The 23,230-nt window shown below is 37.2% G+C and overlaps 1 protein-coding gene across 1 annotated transcript in view; it reads right to left on the bottom strand.

Moving 5' to 3' along the window:
- msn (serine/threonine-protein kinase msn) overlaps positions 1-23,230 on the bottom strand; it is a 555,676-nt gene that overhangs the window by 216,000 nt on the left and 316,446 nt on the right. The window contains 2 exon segments of the mRNA XM_090377310.1: positions 10,426-10,592; positions 16,730-16,908. Coding sequence (XP_090233436.1) covers positions 10,426-10,592; positions 16,730-16,908 — 346 coding nt within the window.

Genomic DNA, 23,230 nt, shown 5'->3' with positions numbered 1-23,230 from the left:
CAGCATGAAAGTTAAGAGTATGGGGACAGATATAATGGAGTCATGTCGTGCTTAGAGCAATTGATCTCTGGAGCAGTGGGAAGTACTCTCAATCAATATATACTATTTTTTTTTTTTTTTATCAGAGGGAAGAACTTGGCCATTGCTATGCTTGTTTAACAGCACAATACCAACATGGCTACATGACAACTAGCATTTAGGGTAGAGATGTCACTAGCCATCTGTTACTGAATTGTGAGCTACTCAAATTCTATTATTTTTGGCCAATCACCCAGAATTTGCTTTATGGTAAGAGAGAGATTTTTGATAAGGAGATTAGAGTTATGTTGTGACTCATTGTAAAGAGGACAATCCAAAATAACATGCTGGACAACCAGCTGACTGTAGCAATTTTGGCACTAAGGCACGAATGTGTCAGAGGAGTACATCCTATAGGTATTTTAACAAGAACAACCATTTCTTATCTTGTCGATAATGCTCGTTTTTCATAACTTGAGGTTGTTTAATTTGAATCAATATTTGTTACTTGTCTGGATTTATCCACTACATATCCAGACAAATAACAAATAGATACTGGATGGCCACTTTTTTCAATACACTGCTTCTTGATAGTATGTCATAATCTGTACACAGTATATTGAAGGAATAATCTAGAGACTGATGTTGTTCTTGCTGCAAGGGTCTACAAGTTTATTATCCTAAATTCCAGTGCATCAGGAGACCCAGAAAAAAAATAGATTTATCTGTTTTTGCTGATTTAATTTTGTAAATGTTACTCAGAACTGCACAACAAAGGACTGTTTTGATTGTTCCTTCACTATATAACTTGAAAATTTTAGCTCAATCTGAATGGAAAATACAGGCAGGCCTCGCATAATGCAAGTTCGATTAACGCGATTTTCAGTTAACGCTATTTGAAAAATTATATCACTTTACACGATGCAAATTTCCAGCTAACACGATATATATATATATTTTTATGCGATAGTTGAAAAAGATTTGAATCGCGCGTTAAGCTTACCACGAGTCGTACGGTCAATAAACAAATGTTTGCCTGCTGCCCGCATCGGTGTGTTCCATTAACCATCGGAAGAAGACGTGTTACTTGTTTGTCTCTTGCTAATAAAGTCAATGCACACTTGCATAAAAATTCAAATTTTTAAATGAGCCAGATGAAAATGTTACCACGAAGGAGATAACGGTAAAAGAATTAGATGAAATCTTTTGTATCGCAGAGAACCTCAAACAAAAGGTTTGAGATTTTCTGCGATATTTATTTCGCCAGGGCCCAGAGAAGATTGTTGTCAGCTATCGGAAATTGATTGATGAAAAGAGAAAATCAACACTGTTCAAATATTTCCGCAACAATCATTTCTTCATTGTGTATTTTATGTCAGAGGTTCCCAAACTTTCTCGGTTCACGGCGCCGTTAGTGTCTCAGTAATTTTTTCAAGGCACACCCAGACCAAAAGAAATACCTAACAGTTTCGTTTAGTAGTTAGGTCCAAACAACTTAATAAGAAATGCTGAAACTGTGAACTATCGAGCTAGTAGTTCGCGTGGTGTCCGAGAGTTGTCGAGTATCGCTGTGTTTCCCTCGAAAATTTAAAATATTCCGTGATACACAGTTTGGAAACTGCTGTTTTATGCAATAAACATTTAATTCCATAATTATTTTCATTATCTTTTACATTGTATACAGTTAATAATTTCTATTTAATTGGCTTTTAAATTCCAAAGAATTATTATTCGTATATTTAGATTTTCTAAATTAATTTAGAGTTTCTGCTGCAATATTTTTACTCTTGTTACCCGTCTCTTCCCTCTCTGCTTGATTTGAATTTAGTTTTAACTTGCCTTTTCACTTTGTCTTGCCATACTGCTGGCATTACTTTATTTTATTTTTATTTTAATCCTTATTCTAATTTATATGGTTATATTTCATGCATCATGTAGAGAAATATGCTTTTTGCTGCCTCTGATGTATGCTGTACCCTCTTTTTTTTTATTATGAAATATTTCGTTTTCCAAGTATTTCAACATTATTTAAATATATGTATAATTATATATATATTTAAATATATGTATAATTATATATTTGGGAATAGCAGTCTGCTGGTATCCATCTCTATTTCAGTAGCATGAATTTCAAGAAATGAGTCATTGGAGTATACTTTTTTTCATCGATGGAGACAGTGTGTCAGATTTTTGCTTAGTGTCTCTTTCAGAGCTCTTTGTTCTATTGGCTGTTGTACTGACTTTTATCTGGGAGGTATCATTAGTAGTATAATTACAGCATGAGTTGCATGTTGGGCAGAATGTTCTTTTAATGAGGAAAACACTGACCTTGTCAGTTCACCTATGGCACATTGCCTTTGGACTTCTGAAGCATAGGCAGATAATTAGTAGCAAAACCTGTTTCTTTGATTCTTGATATGATTTCTTGTGCTCCACTTTGAATATTTGAATTTTATTTTCTCTCTTCTACTGGACTTATTCCTTTGTGTATACTGCACAATTTTCTTATCAGTTAAGACTGTATTGCATTTGTAGAACAGTCAGTATGATCATGTTCTTTTGAACCACAGATGGTTACAACAATTGCAACTGACCAAATTATTGGCACTTAAAAAGCACTGGACTGGGATGAGAATGAGATGAGAATAAATTTGAAAGGTCAAATTTAGCACCTTAAGAAGCAAGATTTTATGGGTAAAGATTTGGTGTCTTAAATGTGAGAATAATTGTCCAAATAGGATGAATTATTCCATATTTCTTGATAACTATTGCTTTAATATGCATTTCATTTTGATTGCTTAAGTTCTGGAATGATTTCCTGGTTTTATACAGTTAATATTGCCAAATTTCAGATCATTCAGTTTGAGGAGGTTTATCCGTAGTGTACATCTCCCTGGGAACGTAGGTTATCAGTAACTGTCTGGTCTATAAGAAGAAATAAGTGATTCTGGAGAGTAATCCTTCTGCAATTGGATAAATTAAGACGACCCCACTCTTTTACTTCTTCAGAGAAGTCAGGGTAGCATATGGGGTAACCTTTGTGAGAATTCTACTAAATGTCAATATTTTTGACTCTTTCCAAGTGTCTAAGATGAACCATCTCAACTAAGAGATCCTTTTCAAGACTTTTTCAAGACTTTCTGAATTAAAAATGGGGGAAAGCTTATTTAATGGATGGTTGTTCTTGTTGTTATTTGGTTTTTAGGAGCATTAGCAACTTAGGCCATATTGCTCTGGGGATATGCAGTGGTCATTCCCTGACCTTTCTGCATCTTCCATATTTGGTGGTCACAGGCTTGAACCCCGGTCTAATCAAGAAGCGTGTGCTACGCACTGCTGCTCCTACCCACCTGGCTACGGAAGCGCCAATTTAAATGGATGGTCATTCAGAGTACAGTAGTAGAAAAAGAGAAGCTTCCTTCTTTTTTTCTGCCACTTTGCATTAGATGCATTTAAACCATCTTCCCTTTTTAACAGATCTGAATCAAAGATCCACAACTCATTTTTTGCTGCTGTTTTTCCTTTAAACCCCAAGAGTGATTCTGTTCTCCCACGTTTCCCCACCATGCCACCACAGGGAAGCAGCATTACTGCTAGGTGACCATGTGGTTAAAAAAGCTAGTTCATCTTAAAACTTTTCAAGTAAAGAACCACTTTAACTAACTGATATATGAGAGAGAGAGAGAGAGAGAGAGAGAGAGAGAGAGAGAGAGAGAGAGAGAGAAAGAGCGCGCACCAACATAATTTTAATCACCAATCAAAAAACCATTTTACAGATCACACAAAAATTAGCCACAAATATGCTTGGGAACTGGTCCCAAGCATACTTGTGGAGAGGTATTAGAATTATAATAGAAACAGCTTTTAGACTTAATACTGAAGAGTTGATGAAAAGCCTCCATTCTTCTGGTTTACGTTCTCCTCCAAAGGCACTGAGCAATCCATCAACATGATTAAAGTAACAAAGCAAATCTTCCATAGCAAGATATGCTATGAAAGAAAAACAAAAATAAAGTTATTTTTGCTCTTTACCAAATACAGATATAGTTGTATTAATTTTCAGTAAACTGAATTCCTTCGGTACAGATCCTAAAAGCTCTGGCTGTGCCTTAAAGGTAAAGTAAACTGCAACCATTATCAATCCACTGCAGGATGGAAGCCTCCTGAACATTCGTGTTGAGGGAATTGGACCATAATCTGCCACACTGGTCCAGTGTGGGTTGGCAGATCAACCTATTTAGAGGTCAGGAGCTTGAACCCTGGTCTACTCAAAGAGCATGTGCTATTGCACTCCTGCTCCTCACTACCTGGCTATTTTCTAAGGCACAACCTTTTAAGGCTGTGCTTTAGACATATTTAAATATCAAACACACACAAGATCATTTGATTTACTCTGAGTTATAAGATGTGGCCTGTTTAGGTCTGAGCATTTATATTCTGTAAAAACTCTTATGGACTGTTTCTAATGGATCATCTGTGTTTTCCTCCAGATTTCAGGGGATACAGGAAGTTAGCCTCTGGTAATTAATTGGTTTAATGGCCGATGGGATAGTCACTTTATTTCCTTCTCTCTTTTCTGTTTCTTCAATTGGACATATACAAAAATAGAAGTCACTGACTGATTAACTCCCTCCATGCCATGAGAACTTCAAATGACAGATTAACTTTATTTTTTAACCAGCCTTTGAGATGCAAAGCACAGTTAGTAGCATATGAGGAGTGCACATCTTGTGCTGATCATCTAATTTGCAGCCAAAATAAAGTTCATATGCTTTCTTTTATAAGGAGATTACAGACTTGTCTGGAAGAATTTTTTTTTTCTTTTTTATGAAAACCCCAAACACGAGAGGTATTAGAACCTACAATACTTCATACCATGCTTGGGTTGGAGGTTGAGAAAACGAGAGAAGATATTTGTTGACATTAGACTAGAACTTCTGTAGACTGTAAATTTCAGGAAAGACGTATGAAGGAAGGTTGTTCCAGAAAACGGCAGTTGAATGAATAAACGAGGAAGATGAAAAGTTGGTTCTGTGAGTTGAAGTTGGACAGTAAATGGATGTTGGTTGGTGGCAGCACAGGTATGGACTGTTTTGAAAGAGAGAGTAGGAATTATATTCAATTCAGAAGAACAGGGCCCATGGAAGTATCTGTAGAAAAGGCATGCAGCAGAAACAGTACATCTATGAGACATCGAGTGGAGAGACTCTGTTAGAGAGGAGACGTTAATCTAACTGGCTTCTTCTGAATGGAATCTAGAAGCCTGAGAGAGGTTTTGGGGGCACCACCCCAGATGTGGGAACAATATTCCATGGTAGGGCAGATTTGCGATTTGTACAGCGTGGACAGTTGTTTCGAAGAAAAGTAACGTCGAGAGCGAAAAAGAAAGCCAAATTTTTTAGATGTAGAGGAAGCAATATTTGTAATGTGCTTGTGCCAAGAGAGATTAGAAGTCAGGGTAATCCCCAAAAGAGATATATCAACTTGCCTAAAAATCGGAGTTTCACCAAAGATAAGCATAGGAGCAGAAGAATCCTTTTTGTGAGATATAAGACAAGACTAAGTTTTAGAAGGATTGAAATCAACTAAGTTGTCTTTATCCCACTGGAGAATTACCTGAAGATAAGCATTTAAGGAATTGGTAGCAGATATCCAGGAGTTGAAGCTGATTGAGCAGGGCAAGGTTTCTCAAAATGGCAAGTGGAATGCAATGTGCTATCATCGGCAAAAGTATGGATAGGATTTCCAGTCAATGGAAGATGGTCATTAATATACAAGGACAAAAAAGAGTGAGGGAAAGAACTGAACCTTGGGGAACACCAGCATTAAGACAGAGCCATCTACCACCACTTCCAGTGAGCGATCAGAGAGAAAACTAGATAACCAATTACAAAAAACAGTTGGCAAACCATAAGATGAAAGCCTGTTTAGAAGACATTTATGCCAAATATGATCAAAAGTCTTTGAGATGTCAAGAGCAACTGCTTTGTTTCACTGAACTTTTCCAATGAATTTGTCCATAAATGGTTAACATAAGCCACAATATCACCACAATATCACCAGTGGATTGACATTGACTGAATCCATACTGGCCATCGTTGATCAGATGGAAGGTTTCTATGAGTTTATGAGTTGGTGGTTAATTGATTTCTCCATTACTTTAGAAAGAGTAGAAGTAATTGCACCCTTTTTAGGAACTGGCTGGATATGAGCAAATTTCCAAGCAGAACGAAAAACACTTTTGGAATAAGAAAGTGAAAAAGGCAGCAAAGAACAGGAGTAAGTTCAGGAGCACAGGTTTTGAGAACAAGTGGAGAAATACCATCAGGACCTGGAGCATCGAGATTCGTCAAAACCCTTCTGACATCCTTTTGACAGAAGACCACAGGGGGCACTGAATGGAGCATGTTGGGAATGGTGGGAGGTGTTTTACCAAGATCATTAATACATGAGTTGGAAGAAAAATGGAATGCTAGCAAGTCAGCTTTATCCTTGGCTGATGTGACAACAGAACCATCTGGTTTTGACAGAGGTGGGAGCAGAGATGGGCAAAAGTTGCCACCAATAGCTTTGGCAAGAGACCAGAATGCTCGGTACCATTAGGGCAAGAAGTAAGTTTTCTACTCTTAGCCTGTTCAAAATCTAGTTTGGACTGATTAGTAACTACTTTACAATTGTTGCGAGCTTTGGTGTAGGCATAAAATGAAACTGAAGAATTGGAAACAAGCCAATTACAACATGCAACATTCTTCTCTTGAACAGCCTTAGCACATTTATTGGAAAACCAAGGTTTAGATAAAGGACGAGATTATAAAGTGGAGAGTGGGATAAAGAATTCCATTCCTACAAGAATAATTTCACTCACTTGATCTGAGCAAACATTGACATCAGAAGTTTTGAAACAGTAATCCGACCAAGGGAAAGAAAAGAAATCTCGCAGGTCATCCCATTTTGCATTCTTGTAATGCCAAACAATACATGGTTGGGAATAGCCATAAGATAAAGGCTCCATTGGAGAAGAGAATCACCAAGTTGTGATCTCAGGTGCCTAAAGGACCACTCACTTTGACCGTGTACTTCGAAGGATTGTTTGTGAGAAAAAGATCAAGCGTGTTGGCTGTATGGTTAGGATTGTCCGGTATTCTTGAAGGTAAATGAACAATCTGTGCAAGGTCATTAGTAATTGCAAAAGCCTCAGCATCTCGATCAGCTGGGTCGGTGTGACTAGAAAACGGAAGCCAGCTGGAGTTGTGAACATTAAAATCACCAAGGAAAATTACCTCACTGTTAGGAAAGTTGGACTGGAGAAAGTCAAATTGCAAAGAGAGGAAGTCAAAGAGCTCTAAGTGATTAGTGGAGTTGTAGTAGTAGTGGCATGTAATGCAAGTGTATGAGCTTATGCAGCATCAGCCAAAAAAAAAAAAAAAAAAAAAAACACACCATTCCCTTCAAATGCCTGTCCAGTCCCTCCTTAAATTTATTTAACCTATCAACTTCCACAACGACAGATGGAAGTTTGTTCCAGCAATTAACCAGCCACTGGCTAAAGGCAAATTTCCGCACATCTACTCTACATCTGTCTTTTCTTAATTTGAATTTATGCCCCATTAGGTTCGTAATCTGAACAAGTGGAAGGATCCCATCAGATGGCGCCTCCGTAGCTAGGTGAGAAGGAGCAGCAGTGCGTAGCACGTGCTTCGCATGTGCTACGCACTGCTGCTCGAACCCCGATCTAATAAAGAAGCATGTGCGTAGCACATGCTTCTTCATTAGACCGGGATTCGAGCCTGTCACCACCAAATACGGAGGATGCGGAAAGGTCAGGGACTGACCACCGCATATTCCCGGAGCAACATGGCCTTATGCTAATGCTCCTAAAAACCAAACAACAGATCCCATCAGAATTCAGCGTGCTCAATCCATTCAAAGCCTTATACACCTCAATCAGATCACCACGCAGGTGCCTAGTCTCCAGCCACTGCAATTTTGCAGAACTTAAGCCTCTCTTGGTAACAGGACCCCTTCGTTCCCCCTCATCAGTATTGTTGAGAGTAGCTCAAGAAACTCTACATCCTTCCTAAAATGAGGCCTCCAGACCTGTACACAGTACTCAAGGTGTGGACTGACAATTGCCTTATACAGAGGGACAATCACCTCCTTCTCCCTGCTAGCAAAATTCCTATAAATCATTGACAAAACCCGATGACCTGCCCTGGCAGCCTGTCTGCATTGCTCAGAAAACTTCATATCTGACTGCACAATTACTCCCACGTCTTTTTCATTTTCTACCACCTTAAGTGTAGTACCACACACTTGGTACATTTCTCTGGGGTTACTTCTACCCATATGCAGTACTTTGCATTTGTCAAGGTTAAACTTCAGTTACCACTTCTTATCCCATCTGCCCAAATTATCTAGATCCTGCAGTAGCACACTGCCATTACTGTCATTAACAACCCTGCCAACCTTTGTATCATCTGCAAACTTCGACACTAAGCCAGATATACCTTCATCAATATCATTGATAAATATACAAAACAGAGGACCCAACACCGAACCCTGTGGGACTCCACTAATAACATTAGTCCACGAAGAGCAGCACCCATTAATTACCACCATCCTTTTATCCATTGTAGCAACTTACTCTTAATACCATTCTGCTCCAATTTGTACAATATACTTCCATGTGCAACAGTGTCAAAAGTTTTCCTGAAATCCAAATATATGATATCAAAATTATTTTTGCATCCAGTTCCTTTGTAACCACATCATAATATCTTATAAAATTTGTCAGACAAGACTTTCCCTCAACAAACCCATGCTGTCCGTGGAGACCCCCCCCAGTCCAAGGATGCTCTCATAATTATGGCTAAGGGTTTGCTTAGTTTCTTTGCCACCTCTTTTAACATAACTGGATAGATCCCATCCACCCCAGGTGCCTTTCTTATGTTTAACTTCAACAACTTCTCCTCCACTTTGCTCTCAGTTATCACAAAATCGTTAAGCACCCTGCACAATTTGATAACCTTCTGCCATTTTCAAACCTTAACTCCTCATGTGTGGATGCAAAATACTCATTCAGTTTGTTTGCTATCTGAGCAGGTTCATCAACAATTCGAACCATCGATATCAAGTGGACCACTCAGATTCATCCCCTTCCTTTTAGAGTTTATATAAGTAAAGAAATCCTTGCTGTTTTTCTTAGCATCTTTTGCCAAAGATTTCTCGTAATCTGCCTTCACCTGCCTAACCTCCTTCGTGACCTGATTACAGACTAGCTTATATCTGCCATAGGCTTCTAAAGTCGCTTGATAATTTATATGCATCCCACGCATTTTTCTTCTCTGTCAGGAGTTTGGAGAATGGTAGAGACAACAGATAAATTTGACACAATGAGGTAGAGAGATTTTAAGCCAGGGAATATCGGAACAGACATATGCACAAGTACCACCCTTTGAGGTGAAAGGAATCGTACACAATTATACAGATTTAATTTGTGTAAATCACTGCACATATAACAAAAGCTATCCGGCAAATTAATGCACTGAAGTAGCATTTTAAAAGCACGTCCAACTGCAAATGACACCAGAAACTTAAAAAAAAAAAAAAAAAAAAAACTCATGTTTGCTAAAAAGTACCCCCCCCCCACACACACACACCAACTGATTGCCCTTTCTAGGAAGTTTGCTTTAAATATGTTTTTATATAATTTATATACTTCCATCTGTCATTGTAGAAGTTGATAGCTTAAACAGATTCAAGGCAGAACTAGACAGACATTTGGAGGGAGTGGATGGGTGAAATGAGTAGGGTGCCTGCTTTTTTTTTTTTTTTTGCTGATGCTATATAAGCTTGCTTTCTTGTATCATGTGCCTTTTGTTTGTTTGTTATTTAGGAGCATTAGCAACTAAGGCCATATTGCTCCGTGAATATGCGGTGGTCATTCCTGACCTTTCTGCATAATCCGTATTTGTTGGCGACGGGCTCGAACCCCAATCTAATCGAGAAGCGTGTGCTACGCACTGCTGCTCCTTCCCACCTGGCTAAGGAGGCGCCTGCATCATGTGCCTTTACTAATGCTAATGTGTCTGGCAATCAGGGAGCAGGTGAGGACAGAATAGACTTCTAGAATGTGATAACTTCAACATGATTTAGAAAATTCCTAACTATAGAACTTCTCAATCAGTTCAGCTAATATGAACAGACAGACCAAAATTAAGTGTACACAAAATAAAATATGGAATAGCTTGAAAATGACAGTGCTGGAAAAAAAAAAAAAAATGGACTACACATTTACAATGAATATTAAAAAATATACCAAATCTACCAATTTCTATTAAAATTTTTTTTCTGTTGTTTGGTGTAATTTAAATACTAGACATGCATCTGGATGTATATTAAACTAACCTCAGGTCTCCTAACAGGAGGTTTGAATAAAGCTGCATTTCTACTAGGTGGCAATGCTGGTGGAGTCAACTGCTGGTTTCTTGGTGGGGTTGCAGGCTTCCTCTCTTTCCTTTCTTCACCCGGAATTGGAGGAAGTGGCTTGCTAGGTGGAGGGGGATCAGGCACAACTGTTGGATTAAAACTGGATTAAATTCTACACTGGTATAGATACAAAGAATTTAGAATAAGTTGAAATAAATATAATACAAATATACACTTAAAACATTAACATGAAGAAATAAGAAACAGTAAAAAAAATCAGAGTTGTTATTTGAAAGCAAATTATATTTATTTAATATCAGTCAGTAACAAGGCAATCATTGTATACTGTTGGGTAGGGTTGTGTTTAGAACTGTTAAGGTAGCTAAAGATCATGAGGTGTCAGTATGTAAATCTCATGTATTCACTAGTCAGTTCACCTGTTTTTAGGGAATGCTGCCACTCCCATAATTCTGACTGAGTTGGCTATGCGCAATAAAAGCATACAGAAGTTCCTCTGATCACAACTACTACTACCCATGATAGTTTCTTCCTATGTCTCTCTTCCACTACTGCAATTTTGTGTACTCATAATAAATTGATACTAGAAGCAACAATGAATGAATGAGATTTATACAGATCCTGCATAATAAATAAAACCATTTGATTAAGGACGTGAACAATGTGGTATTTTACCAAGGGTTATGAGAGAGAGAAAAAAAAAAAAAATCATGGAAGAAATGATTTATTCAATAATAAAATATACAAAATTATGCAATTAATTTTGGTGTATTCTAAGTTTGGCATAATTTCTAAGTTTGCAATTAATGACAGTTGGCTGGGTGGTTAATCACAGTAATTGAGATAGGCTAGTGTAACAAAATATATACAAATTAGGTAGATACTGAGAACTGGCAACTGAAGTTTAATATCAACAAATGCAAGGTTGATACCTAATAAGTCTGTAACAGGGGCACTACAACATACTTTGTACGGGCAGTAATCCCAGATTAATTAACATACCAACTGTGTAGTATAAGACTCATGGTAATAGCAAATGAAAAAGACCTAGGGATAATTGTGCACTCAGATATACAAGTTCTCTGAGAGTTCAGACAGGCTGTCAAGGCAACTCATGAGGTTTTTGTCAGTGATATATAGGAATTTTGCCAGCAAAGATATGGAGGTGATTATCCCACTGTATAAGGCAATGGTCAGGCCACATCTTGAATATTGTATACAGGTCTGGAGGCCTCATTTTAGGAAGGATGTGGTTCTCTGTTGTAAGGGTACAGATAAGAGTAATGAGAGGAACAAAAGGGTACTCTTCCCAGGAAAGACTTCAGTTCTGCAAAATGAAGTACCTGGAGACTAATCACTTGCAAGGAGATCTGATTGAGCTGTTTAAGGCTTGGAATCGATTGAGTAAGCTCAGACTACACACTATTTATATTCAAACTGAGGAAGGATGGTTGCAGCTTAGATATGGAGAAATTTACTCTCAGCCAGCAGTGGTCAATTAATGGAACAAACTACTATCTGGCATTGTAGAAGTAGAGAGTTTGTTTAAATTCAAAGAAGAACTAGACAAAACTATCAAAAAGGGATGGCCGGGTGAGGTGATACAGCAATACTAACACTATATTGCTGCAGGTATATTTCTTGCTTCATGAGTGCTTCTTATATCAAAATGTTAGAGATGCCACATGGTAAAACAATATTCTTGGTCTTATTTTTATCATGGATTAAACCGACATTAAAAACTTTTACATTAAGAATCCATTAACAAACAGTGATCATAAGGCATTAATGTAGGATTATATCTGAAGAGCTGTAGTTACAGTAAAGGTTTCCCAAGGATAATTATTGGCCTTAGGCAATCTCAATTCTAATGAGCACAAATGATTAATGGGAACTGTTCAAGAAGTAAATCTAGAAGCTGCCCATCTATGTATACTGTTAAAGCATTACTGTTCCAATGCCTTAAACCAAAGCAGGTCCTCTGTGATAGTATAGTTGCTTTACTACTCTCATTTGGAGAGACCTAGGTATGAGTCCCATCTATGACTGAAGGAACTTCTAAAATCCTCTTCAATTGCGGTTGTAGTTAGCCAATCTCAGGCAGAAGGAGTAGGGTTTGCTCCCACAAGTTATTTTGGATTTTTCAGTCTGCGCGACATGCAAATCAGTAATGAACACACACACTTGTACAGATATAATAATACTTCACAATATGATTTAAGTTGCTGATGTACTTAAACCCAACGACAACCAAAACTAGATGACTGCTATGCTGAATAAAGTCAATCACACAAAAGAGAGTTATATGGGATGAATATAAATTATCAAGAGACTAAATACTGCAACAAAAATAAATTCATCTGTAATTATTCATCTGTAAAGTTAATCTGAAAATAAGAAATGCTACAGCAGACTTTGAAAAGGCACTGCAAGAGGGAAGGGTGATAATAATAAAGTATTATTTTTTGTTTTGTGTATGTGAATGCTTGGAAAGGAATGAACCATATTGATAGACTACAGGATAGTTTTGTTAACATTGCTGGTGATCCTAAATTAATAACTGATAAGTTTCTGCAGCAATATTTACACAAGCATTCTTTTAGGCCTGAAATTGATACTATTGAACCTAGATAACAGTTATCAGGAATTAGACATTTGAATGATCGTTAAAAATAGAGAAATTGTGAAGATTGAAAAGGATGAGAATTTAGCAGCACCTTGTGATTAAAGGAATCAAGCAGTAATTAAGCAAGGAAGCAGCAGAACAAATTTCAAAACCCTTATCTATTATAATACATGGATCTCTGGATTCAAGTGAGGCCCTAGCAGATTGCAGATGGGCAAGTGGCTCTCTAATTTACAAAGGTGTTGCCAAGGGAAAAATGGATAATTACAGATCTGTGAGTTTAACTTCTGTGACATGAAAAATTATGGAATCCACAATTAACCTTTTCCAGAATATGTAAGTATATATGTTAAGCCTGACATAGCAAAGTAGATCAAGCATCAAAGTACAGAAGCAAGGGCACTTGAGTGGACCATGGTTCAAGCCCACATGACTGCTAAATATGGTTAACATTTGTATTCACTATCAAAATGATTAACTAACTGTGAGCTCCTCTGACCTAATGGTCATGCTGGAGTATAAACAGTTTTTTTTTACAGTTTGTGGGCTTCATAGAGTATATACATGTATATGTTTTATTTCAAATAACACTTCAAAGTAAAATCATTAAAAATCAAGTGCTACCATCTCTTATTAAAGTATATTAAAACAAAACAAGTGGTACATAGATAGATATGGATGGTAATAATTACATCAAAAAAAAAGAAGTAATGAGTTTTTATACTTTTTTTTATGATTTTTTAAAAAAATTTGTTTTTTTGCAATTAAAAAAAAAAAACATTTGATGATTGAAATAATACTCCATTTTTTTAAAATACTTAAATAGATTTATGTTTTGAAATATTTAATATTTCAAGTAATTTTTGAAGTATTACTACTTCTCTTTGCTCCAATGTTTGGCAACCAAATCAAAACCATTTAAAAGCAGTTATGTACAGTTTTCATTATTATGAACTTTCAAAAATTTCATTAAAAAAATTCGCTCTGCAGAGCCCACTGCAAGCAAAAAAACTCACTAATCAAGGTTCAGACATTTCAAGAAACTTACTTTAGAAATACACTACGGTATCATCTAGAGAAGAATGGAATTATGGAATGAGAAATACAACCAGAGTTTGTTAAAGGATAATCATGTCTAACTAATCTGATAAGCTTAACCATAATATATTTAAACTTGAGTAAAGCTTTTGATACAGTCCTACATCAGTGCTTCCTTGCATAGATAGAACAATGTGACATTGGTTCAAACATGCTACAGTGAAGAAAGGTTAGTTGAATGAAAGGAGACAAAAGGTAGTTACAATTGGCTACTGCTCTCAGTGGACCAGGATCACAAGGTACTTCATTATCATGTCAGCTTTTGTGTCCAGTCATTAATGAATGTGCTACTGTGTTGTTTTGGAACTGGGGGAAAGGGAGATCCACTGATCCAAAGAGCATTTTATCAGAAAAATTTTTAGGTTTTGTTAATGACTCTGCTGAAGAATTACATCTGACCTTGGTAGACAATCCACAAGGAAATGTGCTGTCCTACTTACATTTCTCTGCAATTCTGGTTCCATTTCTAACAATGAAGCCAACTTATCAGCACAATGCCATGGCATGATAAGTTCAACTTCATTTTACCAACTTTTCAGTTTGGAATTCCAGCATCCCGGTCATCATTTCCAAATTCTTGGATTATTTAAACTGTTTTGGTTTGAATATTAACCTTAGCAAGTTACAGTATATGATGTTAAATTCAATCTCCACCTTTGGTGGTGTTTTTTTTTTTTTTTGAAGTTATGCATTGCTGATGTAAACCTTCCCCATTCTAGTTTAAGTTTCTGGATACGTCGCACCAAAACTTACCTTTAAAGAGCAATTATCCTTGATGAAAGTAAAGGTGCTAAGGGCCTACTGGAATTAAAAATTTTCCAGTAAGTCCACTAAAAATTAAACTCATCGTGACCTATAATGGTCAATGGCAGGTCATACAAATTTCAGGGACATCTTGAGTTGGAAATTATTATTATTAGCCATATGGTGCAAGGAAGCCCGACTCTTATGCTGCACCAGCCAAAAAAAAAAAATTCCCACATTACCCAGAGAGAGAGAGAGAGAGAATCACCAAGAAAGCAAGAAAGAGAAGAATGATGATATCCAGCTCAGGACCCTGGTTTTGCCAAACCCATACTCACCAGATGTGAGCCTTTGAATACTGAGATGGCTTGTTAGAACATTTAAATTGCCAGTGGTGTCCTGCAAGAACAGCTATGTCAAAGAATTTAGGTGTACCAGTGGTGGAAGCATTGTGGGAATATCAAACTGTTAGTGCTACTCTCAGTTTATTAATAGGAGGTTGTCAGACATTCTCTCAGATATGCCAGACAAGCTGTACTTGCTACCTGTGAGTCTAAAACGCTGATGGAACTGATATTTGGGTGACATTCAAGTCAAGTGGACCCAATTTCAGCAAAGTTTGGACGGTCTGGGACAGCTAAATCCTCTGCTTGCACCATCACGATGGTGGGACTGTTAGTAATCCTGGGTATAACCTCCATGCACAAGTACGTGGTGGGTGACCACCCAGGTGTGAACCAACATAACCAGGGGTCGAGGTGTGGCGCCCCCACCACATGGAGGAACACCGCCCCTCTATTAGGTGTTGAGGCTAAATTCATTGGAGAATTCCACAATTTGTGCAGTAATTCCGGTTCATGTGTAATGTTTATAAGGAATAAACAAAGTGGCAAATTCCCCCCACCCCAGTAGGCTCATCCTTTCCTATTGGGATACCAACCCAGATCTGTAGTCTGTTTCGGCACCTTTGGGGGTTGTCTATTAAGTTAAAAAAAGACAAAAAAGGTAAAGTTTATACATACCCTCAGCAGGATACATCTTAGTCCGATATGTCATTATGGGTACAGGCATTTCTTGACGTAAGATTTTTGTCTGAATTTCCCTCTCTTTTGATGTATCGAGGTAACTTTATCACTGTTTTGCATGCATGTATATTTATTATTTGCTAATAAAGTGATTTTATATATATATAGAATGGTTGTGTTTTTATCCACATAGCAGCAAATAAATATTTTATGTTTTGATCTGCTGTACAATCTACAAGATGTAAAACAAATTGATTTTTATGTACTGTAGGGGATTGATGCACAGGAAATACAGTAGCATGTAATAGATAATTCAACATCAAACTAGTCAGCTTACCTTTAAAGACAGCACGTGGTCAAGGTATACGAGGATGACATTTATCCAAGTTACCTGATATGTCTAAAGGTGATTAATGTGTGCAAACAAATTTAATTCCCTTCAGAGTATTTGTAATGCTAAAAAAAAAAAAAACCTGATGAAAAGAATATGAACTCATAGGAATATTCAAAATAGCCAACTTGGGGGGGGGGGGGTGTTGCTGAATTCTAATATCCATAACTTAATATACAATAATATAGAATTTAAGTTAAATATACTTATATTCGTGATAAGACTGAATATTAGCACTTGGGAACAATTAATATACCAATATAAAATATCCTTTTACAAAGACAATCAGACTGCCAGACTGCACATTGTTAGGACTGTGCGTACACAGACAGACAGACAGACAGAGAGAGAGAGAGAGAGAGAGAGAGAGAGACTACCAACCTATTAACCTCTGTGGTGGTACTGGTGGCCGAGGTGGGGGAGCAGGTGTTTCAACAGAAGGAACAGTTTGTTGGACATTACTAGAACTAGGATGAGGTCCACCACTAGATGTCAGAGTTCCACTATCATCATGATAATTTCTTCTAAGAGTAGAATCTTGTTCAACTGCTTCTGATGAACTATTTGCAATAATGAGATTATATAGTTATCATGCTCTAATAAATAAATAATAAAATATTATTGAAAACATGCCAGTCTTAATATTTTATGTTTCAACAACTTTTCAAGAAGACTATTTGCAGCCACACTGCTAATGGTTTCAAATTACGAATTTTCATATCTTGTGTTTCATTTTCCACAATAGATATAAGATAAAATTGCTAAAATATGATTACATTAATGCTAGCATACCATAATAGGATAAACTACATACCTTAACCATATCAAAGTGTCAACAAGTTAGAGTAATGTATTACATTACTCTAACTTGCTGCATTACATTGCAGGCACATTCAGGTATCAAATAACATACCACAGGGTTAAAAATTTCTATATTATACAAAAGAAGGGTATACCAAATCCTTCAAAACGTGATGTTCATGTGACACAATAAGGTTTCAATTTTTAATATAGGGGATTGCACAGGGAATTAGAGTTAACCTACCAACATGAAATTTGGAACAAAAGATTAAACTAAAAGAATATTTTTATTAAAGCTATGAGTAGCTCTAAGCTACACACAGAGAAAACAGGAGCCTATCAAATCTGAATAAAAGCCAACATCAAATTTTTGGTTTATTTAAATTGCAGGGCCCACAAGAGTTTGCTATGCCATTGTATATACAGATCCCATAATCATCTAGCAAGAAAATTCTAGAACTGACTTACAGGCTATGTTTCAGAATGCACGTTGAATCCAACCTTTGGGCTAAGAAGTGGGCTAAAAACACAGGCTTATGATTTTCAAGTCTGGCTAATTAGGTGTTCTTTAATAACCACTGTGTACACAGAGTTCAAATATTAAAATCATTTTTTCTTCATCACATAAATTTATTTATTAATACAATGTTGGTTTTAAGTATATAAGTTTGTTGTTGTTTGTTATTTGGTTTTTAGGAGAATTAGCAACTAAGGCCATACTGGTCCAAGGATATGCAGTGGTCATTCCCTGACCTTTCCGCATCCTCCGTATTTGGTGGTCACGGGCTCGAACCCCGGTCTAATCAAGAAGTGTGTGCTATGCACTGCTGCTCCTGCCCACCTGGCTACAGAGGCGCCCTTCATCTATGGGCTGTAGTTGTATAATTTTTTTGTCCACAGTGATTGCCGACTGAAATTTCTCCCAATTAGCTTTAGAGAATTTCCATTTCCTGCAGGGTTGATCTAAGGGTGGTTGTGTAGTCATCAGATTACAAATGAGTGGAAAAACGATCGCTGCCCATGGGATTATCCAGAGCAGACCGTTGCATGACTGAAAACAGTATCGGGGAGCAAATCGATATGTCAATTGCAGAAGTCTGTCCAGTAGGTAACTTTTTTTTTTCCCTTTTTCTTTAGTTGTTGGTGCATCGGCTTCTGTGGCCATAATGCACCTCCCAAGGTTTTTGCACTACTCTGATCCAAGTCCGAGGCAAGATTCGAATCCGCAACCAGTAGGTAACTGTATATGGGTGCGCGACCCAGTATTATTAAGAAGAGAGAGGTTTCATTTTTCCAGTAAAGTTTCAATCAGTCGGCCACATCTGTCTAATTTAGATGATCCCCATAAAGGGTGGTAGCCATTGAAATCCCCTAGCAGGCAGATAGGGGAAGGTAACTGTATTAAAAGTTCTTCAAGGTCATTATATGAATAAGTATGATTTGGTGAGAGATAAACCGAGACTAGTGTTAACGCAATCTGAGTAAGCAGATGCACAGCAACAGCTTCGATTTGGTTTGAAGAGTGATCTGCATATCCGGAATCTTTGAGCTAATTAAAATAGCTACACCACCATGAGCAGAAGGTATTCCGATCTCATCTATAGATTGAGTAGTTTTTTATGGAAAGGGAAATTTGAGCAGTTAAATAGGTTTCTTGCAGGCAGAAACCAACTGGAGAATAGCGGTTAATTAAGTATTGAATGTCGTCAATGTTGCCATGAAAGCCTCTGCAACTCCACTGCAAGATGTTAGGCATTACTTAAATTTAGAAGAAGCTGTAGCTGACGTGACTGTCTTATGTGGTTTAGGCTTTGGTTTGTCTCTTTTTGGAAAGGTAGGGTGACCGGTGTCCGTATTTTCTTCTACAAATATTTCCAGAATTCGATCTTCTTGTTTGGATGAGTACTCTGCATTCATCAATGTATCCTGAATAATCTTTTTTGAAGGAGCACTATGATTATTTGAAGTAGTAGCAATCACTGGCAGAGGATTAGATTTCACTTGTATCGTAAGTGGTATATTGCTTGCTTGGTCTGAGTGCTTAAGGGAATTGGAATGTTGCTGAGAGAGGACAGCCCGAGCCCAGTTGGAGATTGATCTGTTTGATGGAATGGTAACATCAGTTTGAGTTGCTACTCAAACTGATGTTACCATTCAGTTACCTAGCAGGTGCATTATTGATTTTTTGAAATATTGGCATATGTAGGTTTAGGTATAGTGGGTACAATTAATTTTCTTGCTTCCTGATAACTAACTTTATTTTCAACTTTATATTTCAATTTTTTTCTCCGTTTACCATCTCTCACGTCTCAGAGTAGGCAGGATGGTTGCCTTTGCAGTTGGGACAGATCACTTCTTTCGCCGAGCAATCACTTTGAATGTGATCGGAGGATCCACAGTTGTGACAAACTGGGTTGCCTCTGCATGTCATTTGAGAGTGGCCATACTTTTTGCACTTATAACATCTCAATGGATTGGGTATGAAAGGACGAGTGCGGCAAAGTAGATATCCTGCTTTTACTGATGAGTGTAGGTTTGGACTGTTAAAGGTAAGAATGATATTTCTGGTAGGTGTGAGTATACTGTCTCTATTGATCATAATTCTTTTTACAGCAATTACATTTTGTTCCTAAAGCTCTTCTTTAATTTATTTCTCCATCACATTCATCAGGACCCAACTAGATATTACACCCTTTGATGTATTTAGGGCTGCATGGGGAGTTACTGGAATACCAGATTTTTCAGTTTTTCAGAATGCCTGTGGTTTAGAGTTTCAACAAGTAAGTCCCCTGATTGCAGTCTCTTAACTGTCTTGGGAGACCCTGCAATACTTTCCAGGTGTTTTTGGATTAGAAAAGTGGATAGCTTACTGAGAGGTTGTTCTGATAGCAGGTGCATTATTAAGAATGCAAGTAAGTCTGTCACTGAGGGATTGGGTTTTGACCTCTTTGGTTGTGACGAATCATGTTCATGTTCGTTTTCTGTATCTGGTCGACAGCTTGTCAGCTCTACAGATGGAAACATATTTTGTTCCATGTTGGCTCCTTTTAGCCCTTGGCAGATGAACTTTTCTGCCAAGGTTACCGGCCCCACCAAGAGCAGGCAGGAGCAGTGCCTGGTGTGACCAAGCAAAATTAGGAGTTAGTCTATAAAATAAGAAAAATAAAGAAAGGTTACTTTCCTTCCTTACTCTCTATCAGTACTTTTGATAAAAGAGCTGCTATTAAATAAAAGGATTTATTAAGGAGAGAAATGTAAAAGATAACTGTAATTTACCTTTCTGAAAATCGCAGTGAAAGCACAGAGAAATCGCTCAGTCACAATCGCTAGGCACCCGGGGCCAGAAGATTTTGAAATCCAGACTTCGGATCTGAAATTATATTTCACTGACAATATACACAATTTACATTAAGATACAGCCATAGGGTTATTTAAGAGTACAGTCGATTCCGGTTATTCGGGAGACATCGTGACTAGTGCATTTTGGCCCAATTAAGCAGCTGCCCCAAATATCCGAAGTTTCACCTAAATAGATAAATACAATGGACCCCAGCTTTACAATTGGTTCACTGTATAATCAAATCATGTCACGATGGACTCACAATAATAAAGTACTGTTCACTATACGATGTGTAGTAAGTGCCGGTAATTGTGATCACGTTTGTGAATTGATTTTTAATTCTATTAAACAGCGGTTCTAATTAGCGAAAATAGGAGGAATATTATCCACAGGCTATAAAAGGAAAGCTATATTAAGCACAAATTTACCCTTTATTACCTTACCAATTAAAAAATTAAATGATACGTGAAAATCGGAATAATTAATACGTACTGTAATATGTACATACTAACTAGTTGACATTTCTGTTCATTGACATTTGTGGGTGGGGGTTAAAATTTAAAACAGTAAAAAGATAAGCTGTTGTTGTTGCTATTTTGGTTTTTAGGAGCATTAGCAACTAAGACCATATTGCTCCGGGATATGCGGTGGTCATTCCCTGACCTTTCCACATCCTCCGTATTAGCGTGTGCTATGCACTGCTGCTCCTTCCCACCTGGCTACGGAGGCGCCAAAAAAAAAGATAAGCAATCAATAACAAAGACAATAACACACACAAATTGCAAGTGAGGACGGAGTAACAAGTTACAAAGTTTTAAAAATAGCAATGAAGAGAGAAGATTCTGAAAATCAATTTTTTTATATGATTGAACATTTCATGGAAGTGTAAACACATTTCACCATAATAACCCACAGAATTCCAGCAGTCTGTATTATCGCAAATTCAATAAGATAGAGTTTACTATCCGTTTATGATAGATTGCACTAACAGAAAAGCCCAATAAACAGGTGACTGCTTATTGTTTTATGGTTGTGACCTCCAGAAATCTGAACGAACCACATGGTATGGTTGGAGACAATTGTAAGGTAATCTCCAGTGCTGTGGTCTCCCGCCCCGATTAAACGGCATGTTGTCCCAATTAAGCGAAGTAAACCCTGGCTATTTTGTCGATTGGGTTCTGTTTTTTAAGATTTGCCCCAAATAAACGGCTGCCCCGATTAACCGGTGGCCCAAATAACTGGAATCCACTGTATATGCTTTCAAACTTAAGTGCCTCTAGGATTTTTCTGTCTGTGGATTTTGGCATTAGTAGAGGCATATGGTGCAAGAAAGCAAGCTAATACAGCATCAGCAAAAAAAAAAAAAAAAAAAAACAATAATTCCTATTTCATCCATCCATTCGCTCCAAAAGTTTATCCACTTCTTCCTTGAATTTATTTAAACTATCAACTTTCACAACCTACCGATAGATGGAAGTTTATCAAGCAATAAACTACCCACTGGCTAAAGGCAAATTTCTACACATCTATTCGACAACTCTTTCCTCAATTTCAGTTTATGCCCCCTCAGGTTTCTAATCTGAGCAAGAGGAAGAATCCCATCATTCTCTACCACTCTGAGTATAGTACCACACAGTTGGTACATTTCTCTGGGGTTACTGCTACCCATATGCAGTACTTTGCATTTGTTAAACTTCAGTTGCCACTTTTCAGCCCATCTGCTCAACTTTTCTAGATCCTGTTGCAACTTTAACTTTTTACTTGACATTAACTGTCAAGGGCATTTCCAAAGTTTCATCATAATTTGAGGAACTGAATTAAGTTTGTTCTTTTTTTTATTTGGCTGAATATCATGTCACACTAAGCACTGCTTTTGCTTGGACTCTGTTACACACCTAAACTGATCAGAAATGCGTCTTTTCAGACTTTGTTGTGAAGAGGAGAGTCTGAAAATTAGAGAAAATCTTGATATTGAAAATCTTCAGAGCAAAGTCTGCAATGGTACCTTCTGCAACTTCCTAGAGGATAAAGTCTGCAACTTTCCATCTTTAGAAATGCAGACAAAGTTTTCTTTATAACAATAGCCCTGCTATCTACACTTTAACTGTCAAGGGCATTTCCAAAGTTTCATCACAATTAGAGGAACTGACCTAAGTTTGTTCTTTTTAATTTGGCTGAATGTCCTGTCACACTAAGCACTGCTACTAGGATTTTTTAAAATGGCAAGCATCCTTTGAGATTTTTTTTTTTTTAATATAAATTTCAAGTTTCCTTCTGCAAAAGTCAGTTCCCTCCCCCCCAAAAAAACTATATATCAATTCTTCCTTCTTTCATAATAGCTTCTGGTAAAATCTCACAATGAAACTGATACTGCAAAACATCTATTGCCTCAGCTATTTCTGATACTGAGAATTTCTGAAAGCTTGCCTACAAACATTTCAAATATGGAGGGAAAAAAAAACTAACTGGTATTGCAACCTTACACATCACATTCTTCAATACAGAAAGGACTAATGATATCAGTACATGGATGTTACACACATTTTATTGTAGAGCCATGTTCAAGTTTTCAAACTTTGGCATAGTAACATTTGGCACCACAGTAAGACCTATCATTCCTGACATTGAGGATACAGAATATAGTTTTTATAGATCAGTGGGCCTATTCCAGTAGACCATAATCACCTAGAATCTGGCCTATTGGTAATGTACTAGGAGGAAACAAGATCATTTAGCGAATA

This window comes from Mastigoproctus giganteus, chromosome 1 (genome assembly GCF_048544385.1).
Source record: "Mastigoproctus giganteus isolate SK-2022 chromosome 1, ASM4854438v1, whole genome shotgun sequence".
Lineage (NCBI taxonomy): Eukaryota > Metazoa > Arthropoda > Arachnida > Uropygi > Thelyphonidae > Mastigoproctus > Mastigoproctus giganteus.
The sequence above is the reverse complement of the archived record's forward strand: the minus strand, read 5'-3'. Positions and strand labels throughout refer to the sequence as shown.